Below are 25,221 nucleotides of genomic sequence, written 5' to 3'. Positions count from 1 at the left end.
AACCAACATGGTCATTCGAAACAATGAGAGACTTAACAAATAATCCAGGTATTTTTCCAAGGTAGAATTTCAGTTACATCATGCTGTAAACTTTTGCGATAAATTGTGTCTTATGACCTTATACTCCACAACCAATTGATGAAGGGACAGTGCTCTGAAAGCTAGTGCTTCCAAATAAACCTGTTTGACTATAATCTGGTGTTGTGATTTCTAACTTTGTATACCTCAGTTCAACACTGTCACCTCCAAATCATGCCTTTTCAAGAAATATAATCCAGTTTATTAGTCAATGTTGTATGATACAAAGTCAGCAAGAGTACTTAAAGGAAAATGTAATCCAAGGATGGTAATTTGATTCACGGACCTAGTTTCTGTAAAGCTTTTCAAAATGTGGATTTTTCTTTGAGGTTTCTGCAAATCTCTTTTTAAGGCATTTCTGCACAGTCCAAAGCCATGACTGGCAACCTTGAAAAAGGCAAAGGTAGCAGCTGCATGAAAGATCTGCTTGGAAATTCCTGTTGATTTGAAACTGAATTGCTGTTCGTACGCTTCAGCTAGATCAGAATAATAGGACTTGCATTCAAACTACACTATGCAGGAGGTCCCTGATTTATGAATGTCCAACGTCCGATTTATGAACACTTCTATTTAGCAATGAGATTCCAGATCAATGCTAGGAATCTGGTGTGAGTGTTCACTCGTGCTGACAGCTGTTGTGATTTTTAACTTTGTCCACCCCAGCCCAACATTGGCACCTCCACATCATAGCTATTTTATTGTACTGCGTTGTGTTTTGACTTGTGTACGAATCAACTTGTGAATGTACTCTGGAATGGAACCTGTTTGTAACCTAGGGACTGCATGTGGTTTACCTGATTCACAACGATCCTCACTACCACCTTGGGATAACTAGAGATGAGTAGCAAATACTGGCTTTGTATTTTAAAAAATCTTTTCATTAAATAATGTAAGTGATTTAAAATGAGGTGAAGGAGGGATAATACGTACCCAGTTTTCAATGTAGCTCATCACCACTAAAGTACGATGATGGTCATTTGTAGTTGCTTATAGCCCAGGCAAATTAATAGTTCATTGTCAATGCTATGGCCAATGTATGAACAGATGCAATGTGAAAGGAATGATGTAGCTTACTGGTGTCAAAGTAATTCATTATTTTGAGAAACATCACTCGCTTCTCTTCACATGTAGGCCTTCAATTTGTGGCCCACTAAATCACACTGACCTGAGTTAAAAGGCCATGGGTTAAATTCTCACTATGGAAGCTGAACATGTATTTTAGACTTACAGTCTAATTCGCAATGATGGAGCACTGCAAGGTTGGAGGTACTGTCTTTAGGCCAAGATATTAAACTGAGGTTTCATCTAGCCAGAGCCATATCTGACTCCAGATTAATGCTGTTTCTCTCTCTCGACAGATGCTGCCAGAGCTGTTGAATTTCTTCAGCATTCTGTATTTCTCTCGCCTAGTCCTTAGGCATGTAAAAGGAGTTCTCTCCAATCTCCTTAATTTTAGGTTTGTAAGATGTAAGGTGGTGCAGCTTAGCAATTAATTGCAAAAAACTGCTTAAGTGAAGTGAGATCCTGTTATTAACATAATTTAGTGTTGTGTTCGATATTGACAGAGTTGTTAAAGTACATTGAGGAGACATACTAAGCAATGTGGTATTTGAATTTGTTGACATTAAGGCTGCTAAATGCACTGAATCTTGCATTTGTCATCCACCAACCAGCATCACTAAAAGTAATTACCTAGTTATTCTTTGAAATTACTTTGGGAGCATTGGTGACTGAGTGACAGGTCATACCTGAGAGTGGCGCATTCAGTGTTTGCTGTAAGGAGGAGTTCATTCCATCTTGCCTCTTGTCATGCATCCACGTGGGATAATTTTCCATACACAGTCAGACCCTAGGACTTCAGAATAATGTAAATCACATCCACAAGTTTGCAGTTTCTGGCTGCATGTCATGCAAGATCTTAGCTTGTGCTGGAATTTTCCCCATGATCTAAATGAGTTGAACTCTGCACACCCAGTGCTTCCAATATGTTCAGGAACCATTTTTATTCTTTCATGGGATGCAGGCAATAGAGGTACAATCAGCATTTGGTCACCATCCTGAATTGCTCTTGAACTCCGTGCCTTCCTAAGCCATTCAGAGGATTGGGGTTCAGTTAGCTCAGTTGTTGGACAGTTGGATTGTGATGCCAAATGATATCAACAGGGTGTGTGAAATTCTCACTGGCTCAGGTTACCAGGAAGGACTCACCTTCTTAACCTGAGATGTGCTGACCATCCATGTTAAACCATTGCCTTGCCATTTGGAAGGTGGTCAAGAGTCAAATAAATTGTAGCCCCGGAGTTGCATCTAGGCAAGACCAGGTAAGAACAGATTTTTTTTCCCTGAAGAACGCTGATGATCCATTTGGGCTTTACAATCAAGTTATGACAGTTGTTTATGAAGGGGCAGTCATGTTTGACAAATGTGAAATTGTTTGAGGTTCCAACTAGTAGAGTAGATGGTGGTGGGGGGTGATTGGGCAGTAGATGTGACTTGATTGGACTTTCAGAAGGCTTTCTCTAAGGTCCAACAGAAGAGATTACTATGCAAAATTCAAGTGCAAGTTATTGGAGGGTGTGCACTGAAACAGATTGAAAACTGGTAAACAGGAAACAAAGGTTAGCAATGAATGGGTCTTTTTCCAATTGGCAGACTTGAACTAGTGAACTACTTCAGGGATCGGTGCTTGGACTGCAACTATTTGCGATATATATTAATGATTTAGATGAGGAAACTTGGTGTCAAAACATTACACTTTATCTAACAAAAATGCATAACTTCATATTCTCGTTCCAATTATGGAAAAAGTGTTGAAAAGTTTGTTCATTGGGGAAAAAAATACTTGGATTCATTTATTCAGAGATTTCTAATGAGATTTCATTGCTGTTGATACTGATGAGGTTCCAACTATAAACTGGGGAAATGGCTGGAGGATTTGCTTTTATATATGCAAGATTAGTTTAATGCTTCATCCGAATTTTATTATAAGTTAAACCAAATGGAAAGTCGGCTCAGTTGTAGGAATATGAGTTGGCAGGAGTGAGCAGAGGAGTCCTTGCTATGAAAATGATGTCATTTGACTAATTGCAAAGTTGCTGAAGAAATTTTTTGTTTATTGACTTTGAGCTCAATAAGCAGAAAATGTAATTTTATTGGATAAATGGAATATGTTAACAATTGATGTATACAGTTCCTGCCACAAAAGTAAAATTGTAATGGATTTAATTCTTAAATCTGATTGCTTCTGAAATTTTAAGTCTTTGTGAAGTTGAAGCTGTTTCATGTGATGTTAAATTTGAACAAATGCATCATTTCATAGAATAGAATCTTTGAATTCCTACAGTGTAGGAACAGGCCATTAGGTCCAGCAGGTCCACACTGACCTTCCGAAGAGTAATCCACCCAGACCCATTCCTCTACCCTATTACTCTACATATACCCCTGACCACTGCACCTAACCTAACCCCTGAACGTTATGGGCAACTTAGCATGGCCAATTCACCTAACCTGTGCATCTTTGGATCATGGGAGGAAACCCATGCAGGCAGGGGGAGAATGTGCAAACTCCACCCAGTCACCCAAGGCCGGAATCGAATCCGGGTCCCTGGTGCTGTGAGGCAGCAGTGCTAACCACTGAACTAGTGTGATTTGATATAAAATTTTTGCTGTCTTGCTCATTTATACCAGGGTCTGGGTATACGTTAAACACTAGCTTTGAGGTAGACATCAGGAAGGAGAAGCCGACTGCACCTCATCAATCTGTCTTTATTTGTCATTGACAGTATTTATAGGAGTGACTGCCACACAGTCATTGTGGAGGCTGAGGTATGACTCCATACCAAGGACAGCTGCATACTGTATGGTGCTACTTTCCTGCTAAATGGAGTAAAGTTTGGAATAGCTTAATTGGGCTTTCATGATCCGCTTTGGGTCATTAATAGCAGCAGAGCTAATTTGTGACAGTCTGAACCTTCTTGGCCTCATACCACCATTATTTGTCCATTGCGGAATGTGGGAGAGTATGCTTGGAGCAGCTTCAGGCTTATATCAGCATGAGAAACGACAGCACAGAATTACATGCTGTCAAGAGTGGAAGCAGCTTGCTGAAGATAGAGCTAAATGACCCAATAATCAATGAGTCAAATAAGATGTCTGCAATCTTGCTACATCCAATGGTGGACAACTAAAACAGCTGGCAGAAACAAGAGGAGGCTATATAGCATTTCCATCTTCAATGACAGGAAGGCCTAGCAGTTTGAAACATTTGCAACCATCTTCAGTCAGAAGAACTAAGTAGGTGATCTATTTTTGCCTTCTGAAGTCGGCACTTGTCAAGAAACAGCTGAAAAGTAAAATCTGTCAACATCCTGACTGCAATACTGAAGACTTCACTGTACCCCTAAACCTAATGCTCCAGTGCAATAAAACACCAGCATCCACTGGATGAACAAAATAGGTGTATTCTGTTCAAAAAAATTAGGTGGTGTGGAATCTGGTTATCACAGTCCCATCAGTCCACTCTGGATAATCAACCAAGTGATGACAGTGCTCCATAATATACAGTTGGGTTTTGCCAGGACCACTTGAGTTTGCATCTGAAAACACCTTGGGCCAAGCATGGACAAAAGAGCTGATTTCAACAAGTGAGATGAGCACCACTGACGATAGGATCAGTTTAGAATTTGATTGAATATGACATTAATGAGATCATGCAAAATTTAAATCCAATGAAGTTAATGCAAATAAGGAAACAAAATTGCATTGCTCTGGGCCATACCTAAGGATACATGTTGTGATTGTTGGAGATCAGTTGTCTCCGTCATTGTGATTCACAGTAAGTCAGGGTAGTGTCCAACACCCAACTATCTTCACTTCAACAATGACGTGTCCTCCGACATATATGGTTAGAAGTGAGTAGGTGAAGCCCTCTAAACAATATTAAATACCATTTGTGACTCCTACTGAAGCAATCTGTGCCTGCATACTGCAAGACCTGGAACACGTGGGCTTGGACTGATTAATCAACAAAGATTCACAGCACAATTAGTGCCAAGCTATGATCGTGTTCAATGTAAAAGAATATAAACATTTCTTAATATACACTGACGTTTCCATTACTGATATCCTCCACCATCCTGGGAATTACCATTAATTGCTGGAATAAAGACTTTTATCATGTGGATATGTGCATATATCATTTGAGCTGGCAAGATAAGTGGAGATAGCAGTTAATATAAAATGCAGTATATCCTAGCCTTTGTTAATAGGGTCATAAAGAACAAGAGCAGAGAGGTTTTGTGTCCCTGTGTGAGATATTAGTTCGTCCTCCATTGGAGTATTGCGTGCATCTCTGGGCATCCCGTTTTACAAAACATGTGAACACCTTTGGAACGAATGCATAAGTGCTTTATGAGAATAATTCCAGGGTTGGGAAATCTTGGTTATGGAGAAGCTGGGACTCATTTCCTTGAAGCAAGAAAGCATAGAGCAGATCTGACTGAAGTTTTCAAAATTATTCGAGGTTGAGCAGAGCAGAGGGCAGAATTCTTTCTATTTGTAAAAAGATCAAGTACAAGAGGGCATACATTTAAAACTATTTGCTTAAGGAATAAATGAAATGAGAAACAAAACTTTTACATAGCAAGTGCTTTGGGTCTGGCATGTAGGGCCTGGAAGTGACATTCCTTCTAATTTTCTTTCCCACTGCACAGGTCTATGAGATCTGTGCGCGGAAATGACTTCTGGAACAGCAAGTCGATGCTGCGATTGGTTTGCATAGAGGGAGTGGTAGAGGTGGATTCAGTTGAAACATTCAAGAGGACATCAGACAGCTACTTAAATGGCAATAATAAGCAGGGTTATTTGAAAAGCGGTGGGAGAATGGCAGTAATTAATGCTCTTTCAGAGCATTGGTGCAGACTGAATGGGCCAAATGTCATCTTCCTGCACTGCAAAAATTCTGATTACTAGTTGAAGAGCTAATTTTTCCAATAATTTCTCAATTGTTGGGATGCTACAGCACAAAAGGCAGTCATTGGCCAATCATGTGCATGCCACCGTTCATTTCTTACTATAAACCTGTAATGGAATAGATCAAGAGACTGACTGCTGCTTTACTTATGTCCCCTCTTATGTTGACTGTCCTGTCATTTGAAAAGTACTTAAAATTCAAACATCAAAATCAAACAAATATGTAGCTGTTCAAATGGTTGGGGTGATGGAGTAATGGTAATATCCCTGTCTCTGAACTCAAAGGCACAGGTTCAAATCCCACCACTCCACAGGTGTGTAATAATGTTTCGAAACAAGTTGATTAGAAAATATCTATAGCAGTGCAAATAGCTTTTGAAAAGACCACATTATATTAATCAAACTTTTGTTTCCTAGACAGCAGATGAAAACTGGACACCATGTATTTTGAGCGACACTGCAAAAATCATCTATAAGGTATTTGATTGTCACATTAGATGCATCAAGCTTTTTCCACTTAAAGTTGATCAGTTCTGGGATTATTCTGGATGGATGTATGTGATATTTACTAGTGTTATTGGGGTTGTTCAGAATTCTTTATATTTGGTTTATACCATTTTAAAAAAAAAACTGCACGCATTCACAGATGACCAGTAGACAGAAATCGAGTGTTGTCGGAACAGCTGGTGCTTTGGCGTGAAGTTGTTTTGGATCTTTTTGTTTTTGAATCAGTCTTCACAGCGGAAGACTCCAGTGGCATACCCGAACCTCCAAGATTAGGGGTTAGAGGTCAATGTAGCGGCCATAACTAAGGAGATGATGATGGGGAAGCTGCATGGTTTGAGTAATAAATCACCCAGGCTGAATGGACTGTACACTGCTTCTGAAAGAGGGAGCTGAGGAGATTGTGGAGGCACTGGTAGTGATCTTTCAGGAATCGCTGGAGTCAGGGAGGGTCCCAGAGGACTAGAATATCGCAAATGTAAGCCCCGGCTTCAGAAGAGAAATTGTCGGCTAGTTAGCCTGACCCCTCTTGTTGGTAAGGTTTTGGAGTCTGTTATTAAGGATGAGATTACGGAGTTCTTGGAAGTGCATGGTGAAAAAGGGCTGAGTCGGCATGGCTTCTTCAAGGGGAGGTCAGGCCTGACAAATCTGTTGGAATTCTTTGAGGAGATAATGAGCTAGTTTGACATTGAGTCAGTGGATGTGATCTACTTGAATATCCAGAAGGCCTTTGACAAGATGCTGCTAAAGAAGAGCCCATTGTGTTAGGGGCAAGATACTGGCTTGGCTGGAGGATTGGCTGACTAGCAGAAGGCAGAGGGTGGGGATAAAGGTGTCTTTTTCAGGTTGACAGCCAATGGCTTGTGGAGTTCTTCAGGGGTCAGTGTTTGGACCACAACTATTAATGTTATACATATAGGATGGGGGGGGACGAAATTTAAAAGAGACCTAAGGGGCAACTGTTTCATGCAAGGGTTGGTGCATGTATGGAATGGGCTGTCAGAGGAAGTGGTGGTGGCTTGTACAATTACAACATTTAAAAGACATCTGGACAGTTATATGAATAGGAAGAGTTTCAAGGGGTACGGGCCAAGTGCTGGCGAATGGGACTAGATTAGCTTAGTATATCTGGTTGGCGAGGATGCTTTGGACTGAAGAGTGTGTTTCCTTGCTGGACATTTCTATGACTGAGACTCTGATCTGGATGAAGGAACTGAGTGCATTGTTGCTAAGTTTGCAGATGCAACAAAGAAGGGTAGAGAGACAGATGGTGTTGAGGAAGCGGGGAAGCTGCGGAATCAATGGGCGAGGAGAGTCGGCAAAGAAATGGCAGATGGAATGCAATGTGGGAAATTGTGAGGTTATGCACTTTGTAGGAAGAATAGAGATTTACTTTTAAATGGAGAAAGCCTTTGGAAATCGGAAGTGCGGAGTAGCTTGCGAATCCTAGTTCAAGATTCTGTTAACGTGTAGGTTCAGTTTGTATTTGGCTTCCCAACTACTATATTAGCAATCATTTCAAGAGGGCTAGAATACAAGATGAACCTCTGAGACTTTATAAAGGTCTAGTCAGACAACATTTGGAAGAGTGTGAGCAGTTTTCCCCCCTGAATCTGAGGAAGAATGTGCTGGTCTTAGAGGGCAGTTCAGAGGAGGTTTGCAAAAATCCTCCTGGGGATGAAGAACTTTGTCATATTTGGTGTGGTTGAGAACTCTGGATCTGTCCTCAATGGAGCTTAAAAGGATAAGGAGGGGGAATCTGGAACATGCAGAATTCTGCAAATCTAGAGAGTGGAAGTGGAGAAGGTGCTTTCACTAGTAAGAGAAACTACGACCTGAAGGCACAGCTTCAGAATGAAGGGAAAGCCTTTTAGACCCGAGATGAGGAGGAATTTCTTCAGCCAGAGGATGGTGAATCTATGGAACTCATTGTTATAGAAGGCTGTGGAGGCTAAGTCATGGAATGCATTTAAGACAGAGATAGGATCATTGAGTGAGGGGATCAAGGCAGGAGAATGGGGTTTAGAAACATATCAGCCATGATTGAATGGTGGAACAGACTTGATTGGCTTATCTTGTGAATTGGGAAAATAATTTGGGAGTAAGGATATCAGTGTGAATAAAGGTTCTTGGCAGTGTTCTTATCTCTCAAAACACAAAAAGTTAATAAGGGTGCTGTGATCCTGAAAACACGATCATACAAGGTTTTGGAAGAGGAAATAATGAAGGATTGTTTCCAGTGGTTGGTAAGCCCTCCTTATGAAGCACTAATGCTCAACACGTCGACTCTCTTCCTCGAATGTTGCCTGTCCTGTGCTTTTCCAGCGCCACACTTTTTGACTGTGAACAAACAGAGGAGAGGCTTAAGATTATCACTTGGAAAAATGAAGGGGACATTTTCTGGTATGAGAGGGTCAGTACAACTCTGTTTGTCAAATATAAATTGACCACAGCTTGAATGGAATTGCGTGGCAACTTGAAGGTGAAATGAAGAAAGTGCAGGAAAAGTCAGATTGAAACAGCACACCAAGCAAAAATAAACTGAATTGATGCTTCATCTATCATGAAGACTCCACAGATACCTGATTTGAACATAAACATGATTTGTTTCCGTCAGACTTTGAAGATCTGTACTTTTTTTTAAAATTTAAGATAATATCTTCTCTGATGTTACAATGGCACAGGCAAATGCCCACATGGTAGCCTCTTGTATTAATGATTGCCTGAACATGACAGTAGTTCGCATCACTGCCTTTGGCAATGAGCCGGATGGGGTTGAAGAGATGTTTACAAAGTGTTTTGGAGTAATGCTACAAACCTTGTTTGACCAAAATTGTTCACTTATTTAAACGGGGATGTAAGGTCACTTGTGTTGTGATTATAAAATATTGATTGCTTGCAATCGTGATGATGTAATCCTTGAATTTTTTTTTGATTTTAACTTCAAAGCTGTTTTACTTGGGGAGTAATCACATCTGTTTGTTCTTCAGCTTGTCCGCTTAGATTGCCTTTGTGCTTATTGGAATGTGAACAGCTTGCTGTTGTGCAATAACACGAGGGACCAAATCTTGGTATGTATTTGTGTCACTGACTTGGAAGAATTGAGTGTTTATAATAGTTTCATTTGTGAATTATCATGGGCACAGTCCCATATGAGATTTTGTACTTTCCTTCATTTGACCCATGAAACCTCTTGCTGCCATTCCTCAGAGATGAAAGCAAAAGAAATATTTGTTGAAAAAAATCATCTGAACTCCCTTCAGAAATGGCAATTCCAGTTTCTTCAACTTCTCTTTGTTCAGATGTGTTCAGTAAGGTATCGGTTTGGCTACCTTTTTTCATGTTGCTGCCAATGCTTGAGGTTACAGTGACCAGAAATGTAACCAGTGTTCCAGATCTGATTGTCTGTCCGTGCAAAGCACGAGTACAAATTACATCTGGAATTTATGCTGTATCTTTTCCGATACTTCCTCAGAGTTACTTTGGTTTCCTTGTTGTAGTTGCACACTGCCCTATTTGTTTTTGTTTCGCCTTTCTCTCACTACATTGCTTTATTGACGAATCTGCATTAGCCTGCGTATTAATATTTCCGCCCATCTTGTTATAGAATTACTGAGTCAAACAGCATGGAAACAGACCCTTCATCCAAACTCCTCCATGCTGACCAGGTTTCCTCAACTGAAGTACAACCATTTGCTGGTGTTTGGCCAGTATTCTTCTAAACGTTTCCTATCCATGTAGCTGTCCAAGTGTTTTATTTTAATTGTGGTAACTGTACTCACTTCTGGCATTTGTTTTGGCAGCTCGTTCTATACATGTACCACCTTCTGTGAGGAAAAAGTTGCTCTACAGGTCCCTTTTAAAATTTTTCTCCCCTTGCCTTAAACCTATGATGTTCAGTTTTGGACTCCCCTACCTTGGGGAAAAGCCCTTGGCTATTCACTTTGTGTCCTTCATGATTTTATAAATGTCTGAGGTCACTCCTCAGCCTCCTATGCTCAAGTGAACGAAGTCCCAACCTTTCCAACCTCTCCTTATAACTCAAATCCTGCAGTCTCTGTAACATACTTGTGAATCATTTTTTTACCCATTCCAGTTTAATAATATCCTTCCTGTAGCAAGGCGACCCGAATTGTATGCAGTACTCCACATTTGGTCTTACCAATGTCTTGTGACGTCACGTCCCAACTCCTGTATTCGGTGCTGTGACCAAAGAAGACAGGTCTGCCAAATGCCTTCACCACCCTATCTAACTGTGACACCACTTTCGAGGATATCTCTAGCTGAATCCCTGGATCTCTCTGTTTGACAACTCTCCCCAGGGACCTGTCATTAATTGTGTAAGTCCTGCCCTGGTTTGTCTTTCCAAAATGCAACACCTCACTCTTATCTAAATTAAATTCCATCTACCATTCCTAGGCCTGTTGGCCCAGTTGTTCAAGATCCCTTTGCATTCTTAGATAACCTTCTTCACTGTCCACTATACCACCAATTTCTGTCTCCAGTTACAAATCATTGTATTTTGTAAATGGCACATGTGTCTGTGATAACTCTACGAGCCACTAGACTGATGATAGGCTAATCTTAAAGGGATGGAAGAGAATATAACTCCTTTTCATTGGTTGTAGGAAGTCAGTTAGGTGCATTTTATTTTTCTTGCTTTTAATAAAGAAAGGATCGGAGTCTCAGATGGGACAGACCAGACAAGGATGACAGATTTCCTTCCTTCAAGGACATCAGTGGGCCAGATGCGTTTTTATTGACCATGAAACTATCTTTCAATTCCAGATTTTAGTACTTGAATTTAAATTTCACCAGCTGTTGCGGTGGGATTTGAACAAGTCCTCATGGCGTATTTACCACTGGGCCGCTATCTCTCTTGTATTTTTAAAATAAAAAGCAGATGAATATTGTCCAGGCGAAATGAATACTTGCCTATAGTAAATGGACTCCCCTCAGATTTGGTGTCTTTTAGGTAATATATTACTGCATACATGACGTTTGAACAAATACCATGCTAACTTGTATTTAAGTAGCACTAGTAAATCTCTAAAAATGCCCCATTGTTCTTCATGGAGCATTTTGCCATGCTTTTAGCAATATTTTATGACTGAGATGTTCAGATCGAGTATCTCGCTCATTGAGCAGACCTCCATTTTACAGATATTTCGGGAAAATACATTGATCACAAATTGGGCAGTATTGTTTAATTTTTTTTGTTTCAGTAACTGCTTCATCATTATAATCTTGATTTTTGTCTAATAGTTGCAGCTAAAAGAAGGGATAGCTTCAAGTGCTAATGAACCCAAAAGTCATGATTACAGTAAGTGTTATCATTGCAGTTGTTACTGTCGCCTGTTCCTACTTGAGTACTTGTGGAATATGTTTACAAAAACGTAAAACCCTATTGCAGTTGAGACTGGGGAACTCTCTTTGTTTTTGAAAGGCTTCTTATTTAATTTGCTTTGTGTACAGGAACTGCGTAATTCCACTCAACTTTTTTTTCAAAATTCATTCTTGGAGTGTAGATGTTTCTGAAAATGTCAGTATTTGTTGCCCATCCAGAATTGCTCTGAGAAGGTAGTGGTGATGTGTGTTACCTTATTGAAATTTGGATTTGTATGCTGAAGGAAAAGCATACTGTCAAGCCTCCTTGCAGTGTTATCTGACATGTCGAAGCTCTAAATTTCAACTTAAGTAAGGAAACCAGAACAATATACAGTATTCCCTCCAGCCCCACCTCCCTCCCGTTTATCTCTCAGCTCCCTTGGGCCACCCCCTCATTCCTTGTGCTCGAAACATCGATTTTCCTGCTCCTCGGATGCTGCCAGACTGGCTGTACTTTTCCAGCACCACGCTCTTCGACTATGTACAGTACTTAAGGCTCAGTCTTGCCAGTGCCCTGAACGGTTGTGTGTTGACTTTCCTAATCTACTAATCTGTCTATTTTCCAATAAGGACCAATTTAACATTTGCTACTCCCAACATAGTAACTTCTTATAATTCACATTTAAGGACTCCCAAACACCTCCGTATCACATCATTCTACCTCCTCACCATTTAAATAACTGTTTCTATTTAATCTACCAAAGTGGATAATCCCAGCACCGTACTCCATGCACATATTTTTGCCCAGTCACTTGCATCAACTGTGTACCTTTGCAGACTCCCTGTATCCTCTGACCTTGCTTTTGTACTGATTGATTGTATTGTTAGCAAAGAGAGTGGAAGGATTTAGGGAGGGTAAAGGGCTAGAGCATGGAGGAAGAATACTTGAGAGCATGTGAAAGGTTTCATGAGCCAGGGATAGACTGCAGGCCAAAGGAGTAGTTGCAGAAGTAAAGATGAATGGCCTGAGTGCTCATTAGGTTGAAATTAATTGAGAAATCCATGAGGAAATGAAGCTAAAGGCATGTTGTAAATGTTCAGAGAGGGAAAATGCAGAGGGTATCGTGAATAATGGTAAAGGTTGAGATTGAATAAATGGATGGGTATTGGTATCCAAGAATTGTTAAAGTTTGATTCATCTCACCTGGAAAGAAGAAAAAACATTTTTGTTCACTCATAGGGTGGGTTATCACCAGCACATGATGATATATGGATTAATGTGGTGCACACAGCAGTTTGAGAAAGACTGAATATTTTGGCATTACTTAAATTGTGTGAGAGTCTGAAACGTTGTGGAGTTAAATTTCAGTTTGAGTCCATAGGGAATAAGTTGGAGAAGGGGATATTGCTGAGGTAGTAGTTAAGGCTGACAAATGAGAATTTTGCAAGATAGCTGATCAAATCGCACTTGTCTTGGGAATCAGTGTCTGTACCATTGAATTTGATGCATGTAGATAAATAATAGTATTGATACGAATTGGAGCATAGAGAGCTTTATTTCAAACATTGCAGATTGCATGAAGCTTGGAAATGTAGGAAACCATGAGGAAGCTAGTTAGATTTCAGGAAGAGAGAGACATTGCTAAAATAGAATGGACCTGGCAGATGAAATTTGATGTAGAGAATTGTAAAGCAATACAATTTTTAAAGAAAGTTTCCAAAATGTGAGGATTGCTGGCTAGACCAGCATCTGTTACTATATGTAATTACACTTGAGAAGGTAGTTATTGAACTGCTGCCTTGAAACAGCTGCAGTCCATGCTGTGCATTCTAGGATTTTGACAGTGACAGTGCGGGAATGAATATCCTTTCAAGTCAGGACGGTGTGTGACATGCAGAAGAATTGCAGATGCTGGTGTACCTGTGCAACTGCTGCTTCTGTCCTCTAGGTGCTAGAGATCATAGATTTGAAAGGTGCTTCCAAAAGAGCCTTTGTACGTTTCTTTAAATGGGATATATTTGACCGAGGAGAGAAAATATGAACCAAGTGGTACAGCACTACTTTGGAGTTGAGGTCTGGATTGCATGGAGATGGTTAAGTTCTGCATAAGGAACCCATGGAAGTTTTACAAATCTAAGTACAGAGTACAAAGGCAAGGAATTACGCTAAACACTTATGATTTATTAGTTTCTTCCTAATTAAAATATTCTGTTCACTTCTGGGCGCCACACTTCAGGCTCAATGTCAAGATGTGCTGAGCAGATTTATTGAAATGGTCCCAAGGATCAGAGGTATTAATGTGGAGAGGCTAGAGAAGCTGGGATTGTTCTTCTTAAAGCAATCGGACTGTTGTGATTTTTCCATGTATCTGCAAGAGTGGTTGACCTGGACACACTTTCTTCAATTACAATTTTTAAAAAATTCTTGCAATAATATCGGTTGAAGTAGTATTAAAGACAAAGTGTAGGACACATGCAGAACCAATATAAACAAATGCTTAGACTGGTCTTTATACTTTCTGTTTAGGTCCCAATTGCAATTTGAGAAGCTTACTCAAAGGACAGAAATAACATTTTAGTTTTGATTATTTGAGTTTGAATTTGAATTTCTCATGTCATGTCACATAACGAGTACAGTGACACAGTAATCTCAAATACACTGTAGGAAAATAGGCTTTATTATACAATTGAATCTGTTCATGTAGGATTTCTAAAATTGAAAGCTGAAACATCAAATGAAGAAATTGCTTTTAAGTCAAAGTCAGTTCATTTTACTTAAAAACAATGCATCTAAGTAGATAGTAATACTGAGTGTTGTGTTTTGTGTTAAAGTTTTTAAGCCTATATCGGCGTCTGCAAAACTTTGCATCAATCCTTCTGCTGAAACTGAATTGAATTCACCCAAAATAAATCTGGACATGGAAGTACAGAGCATTGACATAGAAATGACAAAACCGCAGGTAAGATTGTGTTCATCAGCTTTGCTGCTGTTTGACATTTCCACCAAAATTTTCTGGGAACTTGAAAAGCAAGATGGAAGATGCTGAAAAATTGAGAAATAAATTGAGACTGCATGTAACAAAAAAGTTATTTCCTTAAGAGTTGCCATTGTGATTTTTCAAGTGTAACTTGACGTGAAGGACTGTGATAGCAATGCTCGAATGGATCATACAGTACTGCTTTAATAATGTAGTTATGCAAAAATTATGCATTATATGTAATGTAATGTAATATGCAAGTATATGTTAACACTGCTATAATGTAAATGCACCTATAACCATGGTATGATGATATCACAAAAAGTGCCAGATCTATATGTGCTTGCCTCCATCATCCTTGGCTAGTTGCAGCTCAATGTAATAACTTCAATACCCTTTGTCCCCACCCCTGACATGATTCCAAGAGCTCAAAAAAGGCGTTCCAGCGTCGTCATCAGAAGTATATGCATGAGAATGTGGCAGGGTCCCAGATGTGTTTGTACTTGTTATTTTGCAGAGAGATTTGTCTTGGCCTTGCAGCTACCCTGATTATTTTCTTCCTAATTTCGTCTTGACGGAGAGTCACCAATCAGGCTTCATTGCTTCCTCTGAAATTCCATTCCGAAAGTTAACTCCTGGGGAAAATAAAACCTCTGCGCATCCATATTCTCTTTCGCCCTCTCTTCCTGGTTCACCCACCCCACCTCGCCCCTTCTCCCTGGCCCCACGCGCGCGCACGCACTATCAAACCAATGAAGACACCCTCTCACAGGCTGAATACTCGGTCAGTCTCTCTCTCTCTCTCTCCCTCTCTCTCTCTCTCTCCCTCTCTCTCTCTCTCTCTCTCTCTCTCTCTTTCATCTTTTGCTCTAAATTCTGTCTTATGATCCTACTCCTTAGCTACCTGATGAAGGATCAATGCTGTGAAAGCTAGTACTTTGAAATAAACCTGTTGGACTATAACATGGTGCTGTGATTTTTAACTAAACAAAATGTTAATTGATCTGTGTCTTTAATAGACTTAAAAATCTGTTTCATATCATCTTTCTCTGCTTTCATGTTACTTTTAAGTTGGAGGATGATGTAAAGTGCTGATGTTTTTCATGCATTCTCATTACTGCAAGTTACTTTAAAATATTTTTTCAGTTTCCATTCTTGCACACCACGCTGACTGAAAAGGTAATTGGCAGAAGTTCGACTGTTCTTCTGCTTAGTCTGGCATTCAGGATTTGTGTAAGAATGACCTAACCACCCAGTTCGGAATCATTGATTTGGCCCCACCTTGAGCATATTCTGATCAGTACTGGACTCCACATTTTAAGGAATGTGCAAAGATCTTGAACATGAATTAGCGCAATTAATTTGATCACTTTTTATTCTCTACTTTCCAAGTCCAGGATTTTCTAGGCAACTAACTTTTTTATAGGTCAATCTGAATGCCAAATTGTGACTTTACTAAAACATGATATAAATTTGTATCGCTGATCAACTGTGTGTGAGTGAATTTGAAATACAGACAGACTATATATATGTGTGCACTGACTATTGTTTATGTTTCCAGTATCTCAGCATTATAGATCTGTTGGAATCTGTGGACTATATGGTTAGAAACGCTCCTTACAGAAAATATAAGCCCAATGTACCTCTTCATAAAAATGCCAGTAAATGGTAAGTTTATTTGAACATTATGGAAAAATGGTGCACATTTAATTTGATGTCACCTTTCTCCTTTTCTACTTCTCAGCCCTTGCCACCTAACCTATATTACAAGTCTTGCCCCGAGGCTATAACCCTGCGCTTTCTGGAGATTTGAGAACTCGTATAGGGAGATATCATAGGTTTAATCTGCGGAATAGTCTGAGCACAGCCAATGGTGCATTTACAGCCATTAGCCAAACTTAGATGTCCATTTTTACATGTATCACGTGCACATGTAATGAAATCTGTACACTTCCTTTTCATCCTAAAATGAAGAGAACTTGGCATCTCTGTAGTGCTTTTGGCATTCCACAGCACTTCACAGGTATTGGATAAAAGTTGCTATTGCAATGCAGGAACATTATAGTCCACTTCCTGGAACATCAATTCAACATGTGCCCAAGTCTGTTTTAAGTGATGTTGACACGGCCCCTGCTCTCTATTTAAAGTGGTCCCATAAGATCCTGTCCATCCCTTGGAAGGCTCAGGCACCTTTAGTTTTATGTTTCATTTGAAAATGTATACTTCAGGAGGTCCAGCACTCCTGTGATATTGCACTAATTTGCCAGCTCACCTGTATTACGTGCTGAAGTCTGTGTTGTGTGAGCCTTGAACCTTCTGACTCAGGCATGAGTGCTATATGCAGTGATTTAAAGGGCAACAGAGTGTTAGAAGGACCATGTGTTGCTGGTTTGCTTTTGGAAGTGGTGGATATTTTTTATTTAACAATCGAGAATCATAACTGAGTTCATTTAGTTTTATCTTTAGATTTAGGTAAATAATTAAGTTAATTCTTTACCAGATGAAATTAGACTTTTTTTAGTTATTTCTGTTTCCTTTTTGGAAAACAGAGTGCTAACAAACTTGAGGACTGAGGTGCACTGGTTTTAGCAGCTCATTTGAATGCTTGTGCCACTGGAGGTACAGCATTATTGGTCACTGTCTGTGCTAGTGCATTTGGCACAATGTATGCTGTACGCTAGAAAGAAAATCCCTCCTTCCCACTCAATGCTGTTGGAGAAAAGCATGAAAACCATTTGTACAAGAATCCATTCTGGCATGCTGTCTGAATGCTCTTGCGATTTGCTTTGCTAATTCATAGTTTTCTGTGGCACTTTTACCAAGGAAACACAATTTTTTTTACCCATAAATTAATACATTTTCTTTTCCTAGGTGGAAATATGCAATGACAGGAATTCTGCAAGTTCATGTCCGAAGAAGGTATCACATGTGGTCCTGGGACAACATTAAAAGTCACCGGCAAAATCTGAAGGCTTACAAAGTGGCTTATAAAAACAAACTGACACAGACCAAACTTTCTGAAGAAGTATTGAAACAACTTCAGGTAAAACTAATTTTTAAAACAATTTGAACATGGTCAGGCGGATGAAGACTGATTTGATTGTGGTCTTAACTCATTTTATTGTCTGCACAGCTATCATTGTCCACCTTTTATAGATCAACATCTGTGCATTGAAATCCTTTATCCATTTTTTTAATAATCAAGCCGGAAATCCATAGCTCGTAACATTTCTGAAAGGAATCCAAGAGTTGCCAGGTAGCAACATTTCAGTTATACGCAGTAATAAGGTGGAAGCTTATTGCATGATTTGGGGGTCAACAGTTCAAAAATTACACTAAGTTGGAGAAAGGAACTGACCGAAGTAAGGATGTTGTGAAACTTGAAAGAGTTCAGAAAAGGATGTTGGAGGGTTTGAGCTTTTAGGAAGAGGACGAATAGCCCGAGGCCTTTTTCCCAGGAATGTTGGAGGCCGAGGAGTGACCGTATAGAGATTTTTAAAATCATGAGGTAAGGATAGGGTAAATAGACAAGGTCTTTTCCCTGCAGTGGGAGAATCCAGAACTAGAGGACATAGTTTTAGGGTGAGGGGGGGAAAGATTTTATTTGGGATATAAGGGACAACTTTTTCATGTAGAGTGATGCATGTATGGAATGAGCTGCCAGAGGAGGTGGTGGAAGCTGGTACAATTATAACCTTTAAAAGGCACCTGGGTGGCTATATGTATAGCAAACATTTAGTGGGATATGGGCCAAGTGCTGACAAATGGGACTAGATTAATTTAGGATATGTGGTTGGCATGGAAGAATTGGACCAAAGGGTCTGTTCATCTGTGACTGTAGACTCCAAGTTAGGAATATTTCAGTCAGAGGTACTGCTGGGAAGGCAGTTGAACTACATGGATTATATATAGGGCACTTGGTGAGGAGTCAAGAATAATTGAATTGTTCTGAGGAGTTGTAACTCTGAAAAGTTCTGGAATTAGTTGACAGTTAAGTATTGGAGCTGAGAAAGTTGGAAGGTTGTTGGCTGTCTGCGATTGGAGGAAGCAGTGAGAAGCTTAAAAGAAGCCTGCAAGCACCTGGTGCAGCTGAGACCCTAGGGATTGAAAAACTCCTGAGCAGTATTTGCTTGATACAAGGGACCAGCTTGGAGCTCAACTAAATTCAGGAGTGGTTATAGTTTAGGAAAGCTAGAGTTGTGCCTATGAATAAATAGTGGAAGGTGGTTTCCGGTGTCCGGAGGGTGTAGACTCTGGAAAGGATAGTGATTTGACTTGAACCAGAGCTGTTACTGAGGCAGTCCATGATGGAATGGCTCTTGAGAAAGCTTCTCAAGGCCAACTTGGCGAAAAAGAAGAATTGTTATCCCTTGTGAAATTTGGGTGAGATTTGATGGCCTAACATCTCATTTAATAACTGATGAGAATTGCTGAGAAATCTATGGGATCTGGTTTGATCTCATTTGCTGTTTGGTGTGTGCTTTAGGATGTCTGATCACAATTTATTATTGACTTTCCACATGTTAACCCTGGGTGTTAGAAGTAAGTTATGCATGTTTAGCACATTGCAGCACTACAACAGTAATACAGAGTAAAGTTCATGGTTGTTCAAAACTTGGTCTGTCCACTGTCTTTCCCATCCAGCAGCTCCATCTTCCCCTATGACTTACCACCTTCTCCCCCACCTGTATCTATCTATTGAAATTCAGCTACCTTGCCCCCAGCCCCACCCACCTCCCATTTATCTCTCAGCCTCCTGACCCACAAGTATTATTTCCAATGAAGGGTTCATGTCCAAAACGTCAATTCTCCTGCTCCTCTGATGCTGCTTAGCTTTTCCAGCACCACACTCGTGACTGTGAAATCTTGTGGCTTTGTTCTCTCGGTAAGTCCCTGGATCTCACTGTTTGATAACATTTTAAAATGAAAAGTTACTGGCCCTGAGCCAGATTGTAGCATTAATTTGGCAGTTGGAGTCATGACATCTATCTAAACAGCCTCTTTTGCTCTCTGTGGAATAAAAATGAAAAAAAATGAAAGAAAATAAATTTCTCCTCCTTATCCCACACAATTCCTGGTTTATGTAAAAATTGAGCTTTCTGAGCATTATTGTTGGTAAATCAAATAGAGCACAATTCTTAGGTCTAGCATCGTACAGTGGTAAAGGTCTAGTTGTTAATCTTATTGTAAAGAAACTTTTAAGGAAAAGTGACGATCTGCAAGAATTTTACACTTGATCTGAAAGTGATGTCGTTCAATCCAGCATTCAAATCTTGAATCTAAATAAAGGAAACTGAAGGTAAGAGGCAGGTTGGCTATGGGAGACTGGAAAACTACATTGAAATGTATGAGGATATGAGATTATGGCTTTCAATTCAAGAATTATCAACACGGATTACAACAAAAATGCATTCCTAGGAGAACAAAGCCTGACACGGAAAGCGATTAAACCCTGGCAAATAAGAGATAACAAAGATTGTAGTGTTGTCAAGTTGCCGTAGGATTTGGCATAAGGTTGTAAACCCGAGGATTGGTAATATTTAGAATTCAGCAATCAAAGACTCAGAAACTGATAAAGAATGGACCATACTTTATGGAAGTCAAGTGGCAAGAAGCATGAATCCCCTGGATTTGATGCTTTAGTTCCAAGGTGTTGAAGGGTTGATTGTAGAGGTAGTGGATGCATTGACGAAGATTCTGGAATTATCCCTGTAGACTAGGGAGAGAAAAGAGTGAAAACTCAGAATAACAGTCCTATTAGTCTTATATTGGGGCAGGGAAAGTGCTGGAATCATATGTGAAGTATGTGATAACTGTACACTTTGTAAATAATGGGAGGACTGCTTGAGCTTTTGGAGAATGTACATGCAGGTGAATAAGTGGAAAGCAGTGAGTGTGGTGTATTTGGCTTTTCAGGTTTTCGATAAAGATCTAGATAGGTTAGTAAATAAAATGAAAACCTTTCTCTTTGACCCTATTAAGTCCTTTGACAATTTAAGATTTCAATCAGCTCAACTGACAATTCTGAGAAGAGAGACTTCTTACTGTTCAATTTTTATTGTTAGTTGCAATCTTAAGTTTTGGCATCATCACTCAAATCGAGCTAGTATCTTCCTCAGTGGTACAATGTCCTTTTTTAATATTGAGGCCAGAATATGTTGCAATTGTTGTAATTTGGGTATATGCAACAACCAATTTGTACATGCACAATCTCCAAGACAATATAAAGGTAAAATGACAACACATTGTGTTTGCGGTGTTTCTTAAGGGGTGAATGTGAGTTACTGCATGAGGAGGACTCAATTCTTCAGAGGTTCCAACCATTCAGCAAGAACTTGTTATTATATTTTAAAATGCTATGCTGCTTTATATGTATTTCTTATTGTGCACTTATCAGTTTATTTTGTATTCTTCTCAGAACCTGGAGAAATCACTGGATATTTTCAACATCACACTAGCGAGACAGCAGGCACATGTGGAGGTAACTCTGATTGTGAAATTTTGAGTGATTTGTTCTAGATTTTAATGTCCTGCTCACATTTTGTTTTCTTGTGTTTCCAGGTCATCAGATCAGGTCATAAGATGCTGGGGAAGAAGGGATCAGAGAAGCAGAGTGGGGGCTGGTTCCGTGGATTCTGGGGAAGAAAAGAGTCCAAGAAGAAAGATGAAGAGGAAGATAAATCAGTTCCAGAAAGTTAGTGAAATATCCATGATAAACTGTGATAAATACTTAATAATTTGATAATCCATGATAATTTATTAAATTTAATAATTTGAAATAAGTACTGAAAATGCTTGAAATACTCAATTAGCATCATTTATAGAAAGTGAAATAAAGTTAAAATTTCAAGTCCTGCCAGAACCCTGAAGAATAGTAGTCAGCACAAAACGGTTACTTTTTCTGTTTGGAGTGTTTTTGTCCTCGCTGAGAGGTCGTGTAAGTACACCACTGAAGCCAACTGACCCAATCATTTTGCTACCTTTCAAACAATCCATTATAAAACCAAGCATCTTGTCAGAGTTGAACTGTTGCAGGGTAAAGAAATCCACTTTTATCGTTCTTTTTACTTTTGGCTTCTTGCAGCAGGTATAGGTCAAAGTTTGACTTGTGCATGATCAAGGGCACTGTATAGGATCGCCCGCTCTTTGTCATGTATTGCATTAGATATTGGTTCTGTGAAGACATGCTGATCTTATCTTTATTGTTAAGCTATACCACTTGTTTGAAATCCAAGCTCTAACTTTGATTTAAACTTTTTATATAAAAATCTCTCATTTCATCACACTAAATTAAAGTTGGTGTTTGTGCAAAAGTAACTGCTCTATCAATGCTTGAGAATCTGTGGACTGATGAACACTGTATCACATACTAAATGTGCATTTCTTATCAACGTTTCTCTGTTACAGAATTTTAGTTTGAAGTCTCGGATGCTTTCAGTATTCTGTGTATGGCTCAGAATTTGCTCATATTTCTTTGATTGGATTTAACCAGGTATTAATGACCTTATGACAGCTGAAGAAAAGACCAAGCTGTACACTGCTATTGGATACAGTGAGAGCTCCCACAACCTGACCTTGCCCAAAGAGGTGCCTAATTTTCTTAATCAAATGTAACAAAATAGTACATCGATAAACTCTGACTAACAGCTGATTGGGTGATCCAACATTGCCAGGGCAGAAATGATACTTGAAGGAATTCTCTTGTCTATGATTTCTGAGATCTCAGTTGTATAATCTGATTATGCTGTTGGATTGGGAAATTGACTCTATTTCATTGGCAGCAATACATAATTATAATTGGTTAATGACTTTTAACAGGATTCAAAATTTTTCAGTCAAATTTTTTTCAAAAAGAAATTCTTGTTCAGCACACACCTCCCTCAACAATGGAATCCTTGGGATCCTGGAATCTCATTCAGGCAACTCTTAACCCACTCCACTTTGGGAAGCCCTCCTGACCCCTCTCAGTCTAATTCTGGTTTTCTTAGTGTACTGATAACAACAGGTTGATTTAGTCCGTTTGTGGTCTCCCCCGAGCCCTGCTTAGTCCTTGACATCTCAGCACCAAGTGCTCCTCCCCCACCTCTGTCTGCTTGACTTCTGTCCCCTGCTTGGACTACCTGACACACAGCTTAACATACCTTCCTTCCCATCTCCCTCAGTTATCCCTTATACTTTCAATTTTCAAGAAACACTAATCTATTTTGTGTAATATCTCCTCGTGACACAACCTTTAGAATCCAGCTTTCATTTCAACAAATCTACTCCGTATTACATTCAAGCCCAGTATATGTTTCGTTGCCCAGTATTACGCTAGGTACTCCAGATGAGGTTAATTATGGTTTTGTATAATTGAAGCATGGCTTTCTACCCTATTGAGATAGAATGGCACACATTCCATCAACCTTTTTGGTTATTTTCTCTGACTACTCATTACATTTTAATTGGTCATGCACTTGATCCTCGAGCCTCTTTTGGAGCTCTGTTTCCAGCTTTTCAGAATTTACTAAGTTTTTATTTCCCTCTTTTAGTTCCAAAGTGGATTAGATTGCATTTGCAAACATTGGCCTCCCTTTGCCAGAATTTGGTTCATAGTCCATTCACTGAAATCTATCAATAAACCAGTGGTATTCCACAAGGATCAGTACTGGGTCCACTTGTGTTTGTCATTTATATGAACTCTTTGGATGACAATATGGTTGGAAAGTTTATGCATTGGTGGCATAATGGACAGTGAAGAAGATTACCTCAGATTACAATGAGATCTTGATCAGTTGGGTCAATGGGTTGAGTGGTGGCAGATAGAATTTAATTGGGATAAAGGCAAGATTTTATTGTAGAGCAGAGACCTATGGGTTCAGGTACATAATTCTTTGAAACTTGCATTAGAGGTAGACAGGGCGGTTCAGAAGGCACTTTGCACCCTTGCCTTTATTGCTTAGACCTTTGAACATTGTAGTTGAGATTGGGCAGGATGTTGGTGAGGTCACTTCTGGAATGTTGTGTGTAGTTCTGGTTGCCCTGTTATAGGAAGGATATTATTAAACTGGAGTTAGTTTGAAAAAAAAACTCCCAGGATGTTGCCGGGAATGGAGGGTTTGAGTTTATGGAGAGGCTGAATAGGCTGGGACTTTTTTTCACTGGAGCATAGGAGATTGAGAGGTGACCTTATAAATCCCCTTTATAAATATCTCGAAGGTGAAAAGCCAAGGTCTTTTAGATGGTGGTTTTCAAAACTAGGGGTCACATTTTTCAGGTGAGAAGGGAAAAATTTAAATAGGATATGAGGGGCAACTTTTTTACAGTGGTTCATGTGTGCAGTGAACTTCCAGAGGAAGTGGAGGGTACAGGTATATTACAATGTTTAAAAGACATTTGGATGAGTACGTGAATAGGATGGGGTAGGGGCTCAGCACAGGCAGGTGGGACTAGTTTAGTTTGGGAACATGGTTGGTGTGGACTAAGTTGGACTGAAGGGTCTGTTTCCAGACAATGGCTCTTTTTACAATGGTACAACTTAATTAACATTGTTTCGAGTGTTATCTTTAAAATTTCTGATCTATGATTTACGATTCCAAATTTTAAGTCATTGAGTATGGCTCTTAACACAATCCTTTAGGGATTCCATTAGTCCTATCTTGCCAATGTGAATATTCGTCCATTATTCCAACTGTCCGTTCCCTGTTAGTTGGCCAATTTCTGGACGAGGTCAGTAAGTTGCCTTCAGTTTCATGAACAGTCTTTAGCAGACAAAGTCCCTCATAGCAGACTATCAAGTGCCTTCTGGGAGCCTATGTAAATGGCATTCATGAATTTGCCCATGACCAATACTTCGGTCACTTCTACAAAACATTCAGTCATTTCAATCAGCTGCCACCCACCATTATAAATTCATTCTGATTCACTGAAAAGTTTCAAGGTCCTTATTCACCCTGTCCTTCAATGTAGAATCCACCAATTTGCTAACAGCAGATGTTATACTAACAGGCGTATAGTTTTCGTGCTTTACTTGGCCTTTCTTAAGGAACCGAATAATGAGCAGAATCTTGTAGTTAAAAGGAACAGTTGCCAAACTGAGACAACTTTGGGAAGTGAAAGTTGACAATTTTCTAACCTCCTGGAGGTTGGTCAGTTCCTGAAATTGATGCAATCTTCATTTCATTTGGATGTCTGGCATATTGACCTCAATATGTTTGCCACTTCCATGTTTCATTGACGGCAACTGTTTTTCAACGGAATAGCTGTTCTTGTTTTCGAGTTGTAAATGAACTTTTCACTGTCCTTGGTATATTTCCCAATAGTTAGGATCTGTCCTTTCTCATTTGTATTTTTGTGTGTTTTGATTTTGTATGTTGACTCTTGC

The 25,221-nt window shown here is 39.5% G+C and overlaps 1 protein-coding gene across 1 annotated transcript in view; it reads left to right on the top strand.

Moving 5' to 3' along the window:
- vps13c (vacuolar protein sorting 13 homolog C) overlaps nt 1-25,221 on the top strand; it is a 286,385-nt gene that overhangs the window by 67,016 nt on the left and 194,148 nt on the right. Inside the window, exons 8-16 of the mRNA XM_060853895.1 lie at nt 6,466-6,525; nt 9,543-9,623; nt 11,818-11,875; nt 14,713-14,840; nt 16,420-16,526; nt 17,730-17,901; nt 21,277-21,339; nt 21,420-21,552; nt 22,351-22,445. Coding sequence (XP_060709878.1) covers nt 6,466-6,525; nt 9,543-9,623; nt 11,818-11,875; nt 14,713-14,840; nt 16,420-16,526; nt 17,730-17,901; nt 21,277-21,339; nt 21,420-21,552; nt 22,351-22,445 — 897 coding nt within the window. The remainder of the gene's footprint in view (nt 1-6,465; nt 6,526-9,542; nt 9,624-11,817; nt 11,876-14,712; nt 14,841-16,419; nt 16,527-17,729; nt 17,902-21,276; nt 21,340-21,419; nt 21,553-22,350; nt 22,446-25,221) is intronic.

The sequence above is a fragment of the Hemiscyllium ocellatum genome, chromosome 42 (genome assembly GCF_020745735.1).
Source record: "Hemiscyllium ocellatum isolate sHemOce1 chromosome 42, sHemOce1.pat.X.cur, whole genome shotgun sequence".
NCBI classification, from domain to species: domain Eukaryota; kingdom Metazoa; phylum Chordata; class Chondrichthyes; order Orectolobiformes; family Hemiscylliidae; genus Hemiscyllium; species Hemiscyllium ocellatum.
This window is presented reverse-complemented; position numbering and strand designations above follow the sequence as displayed.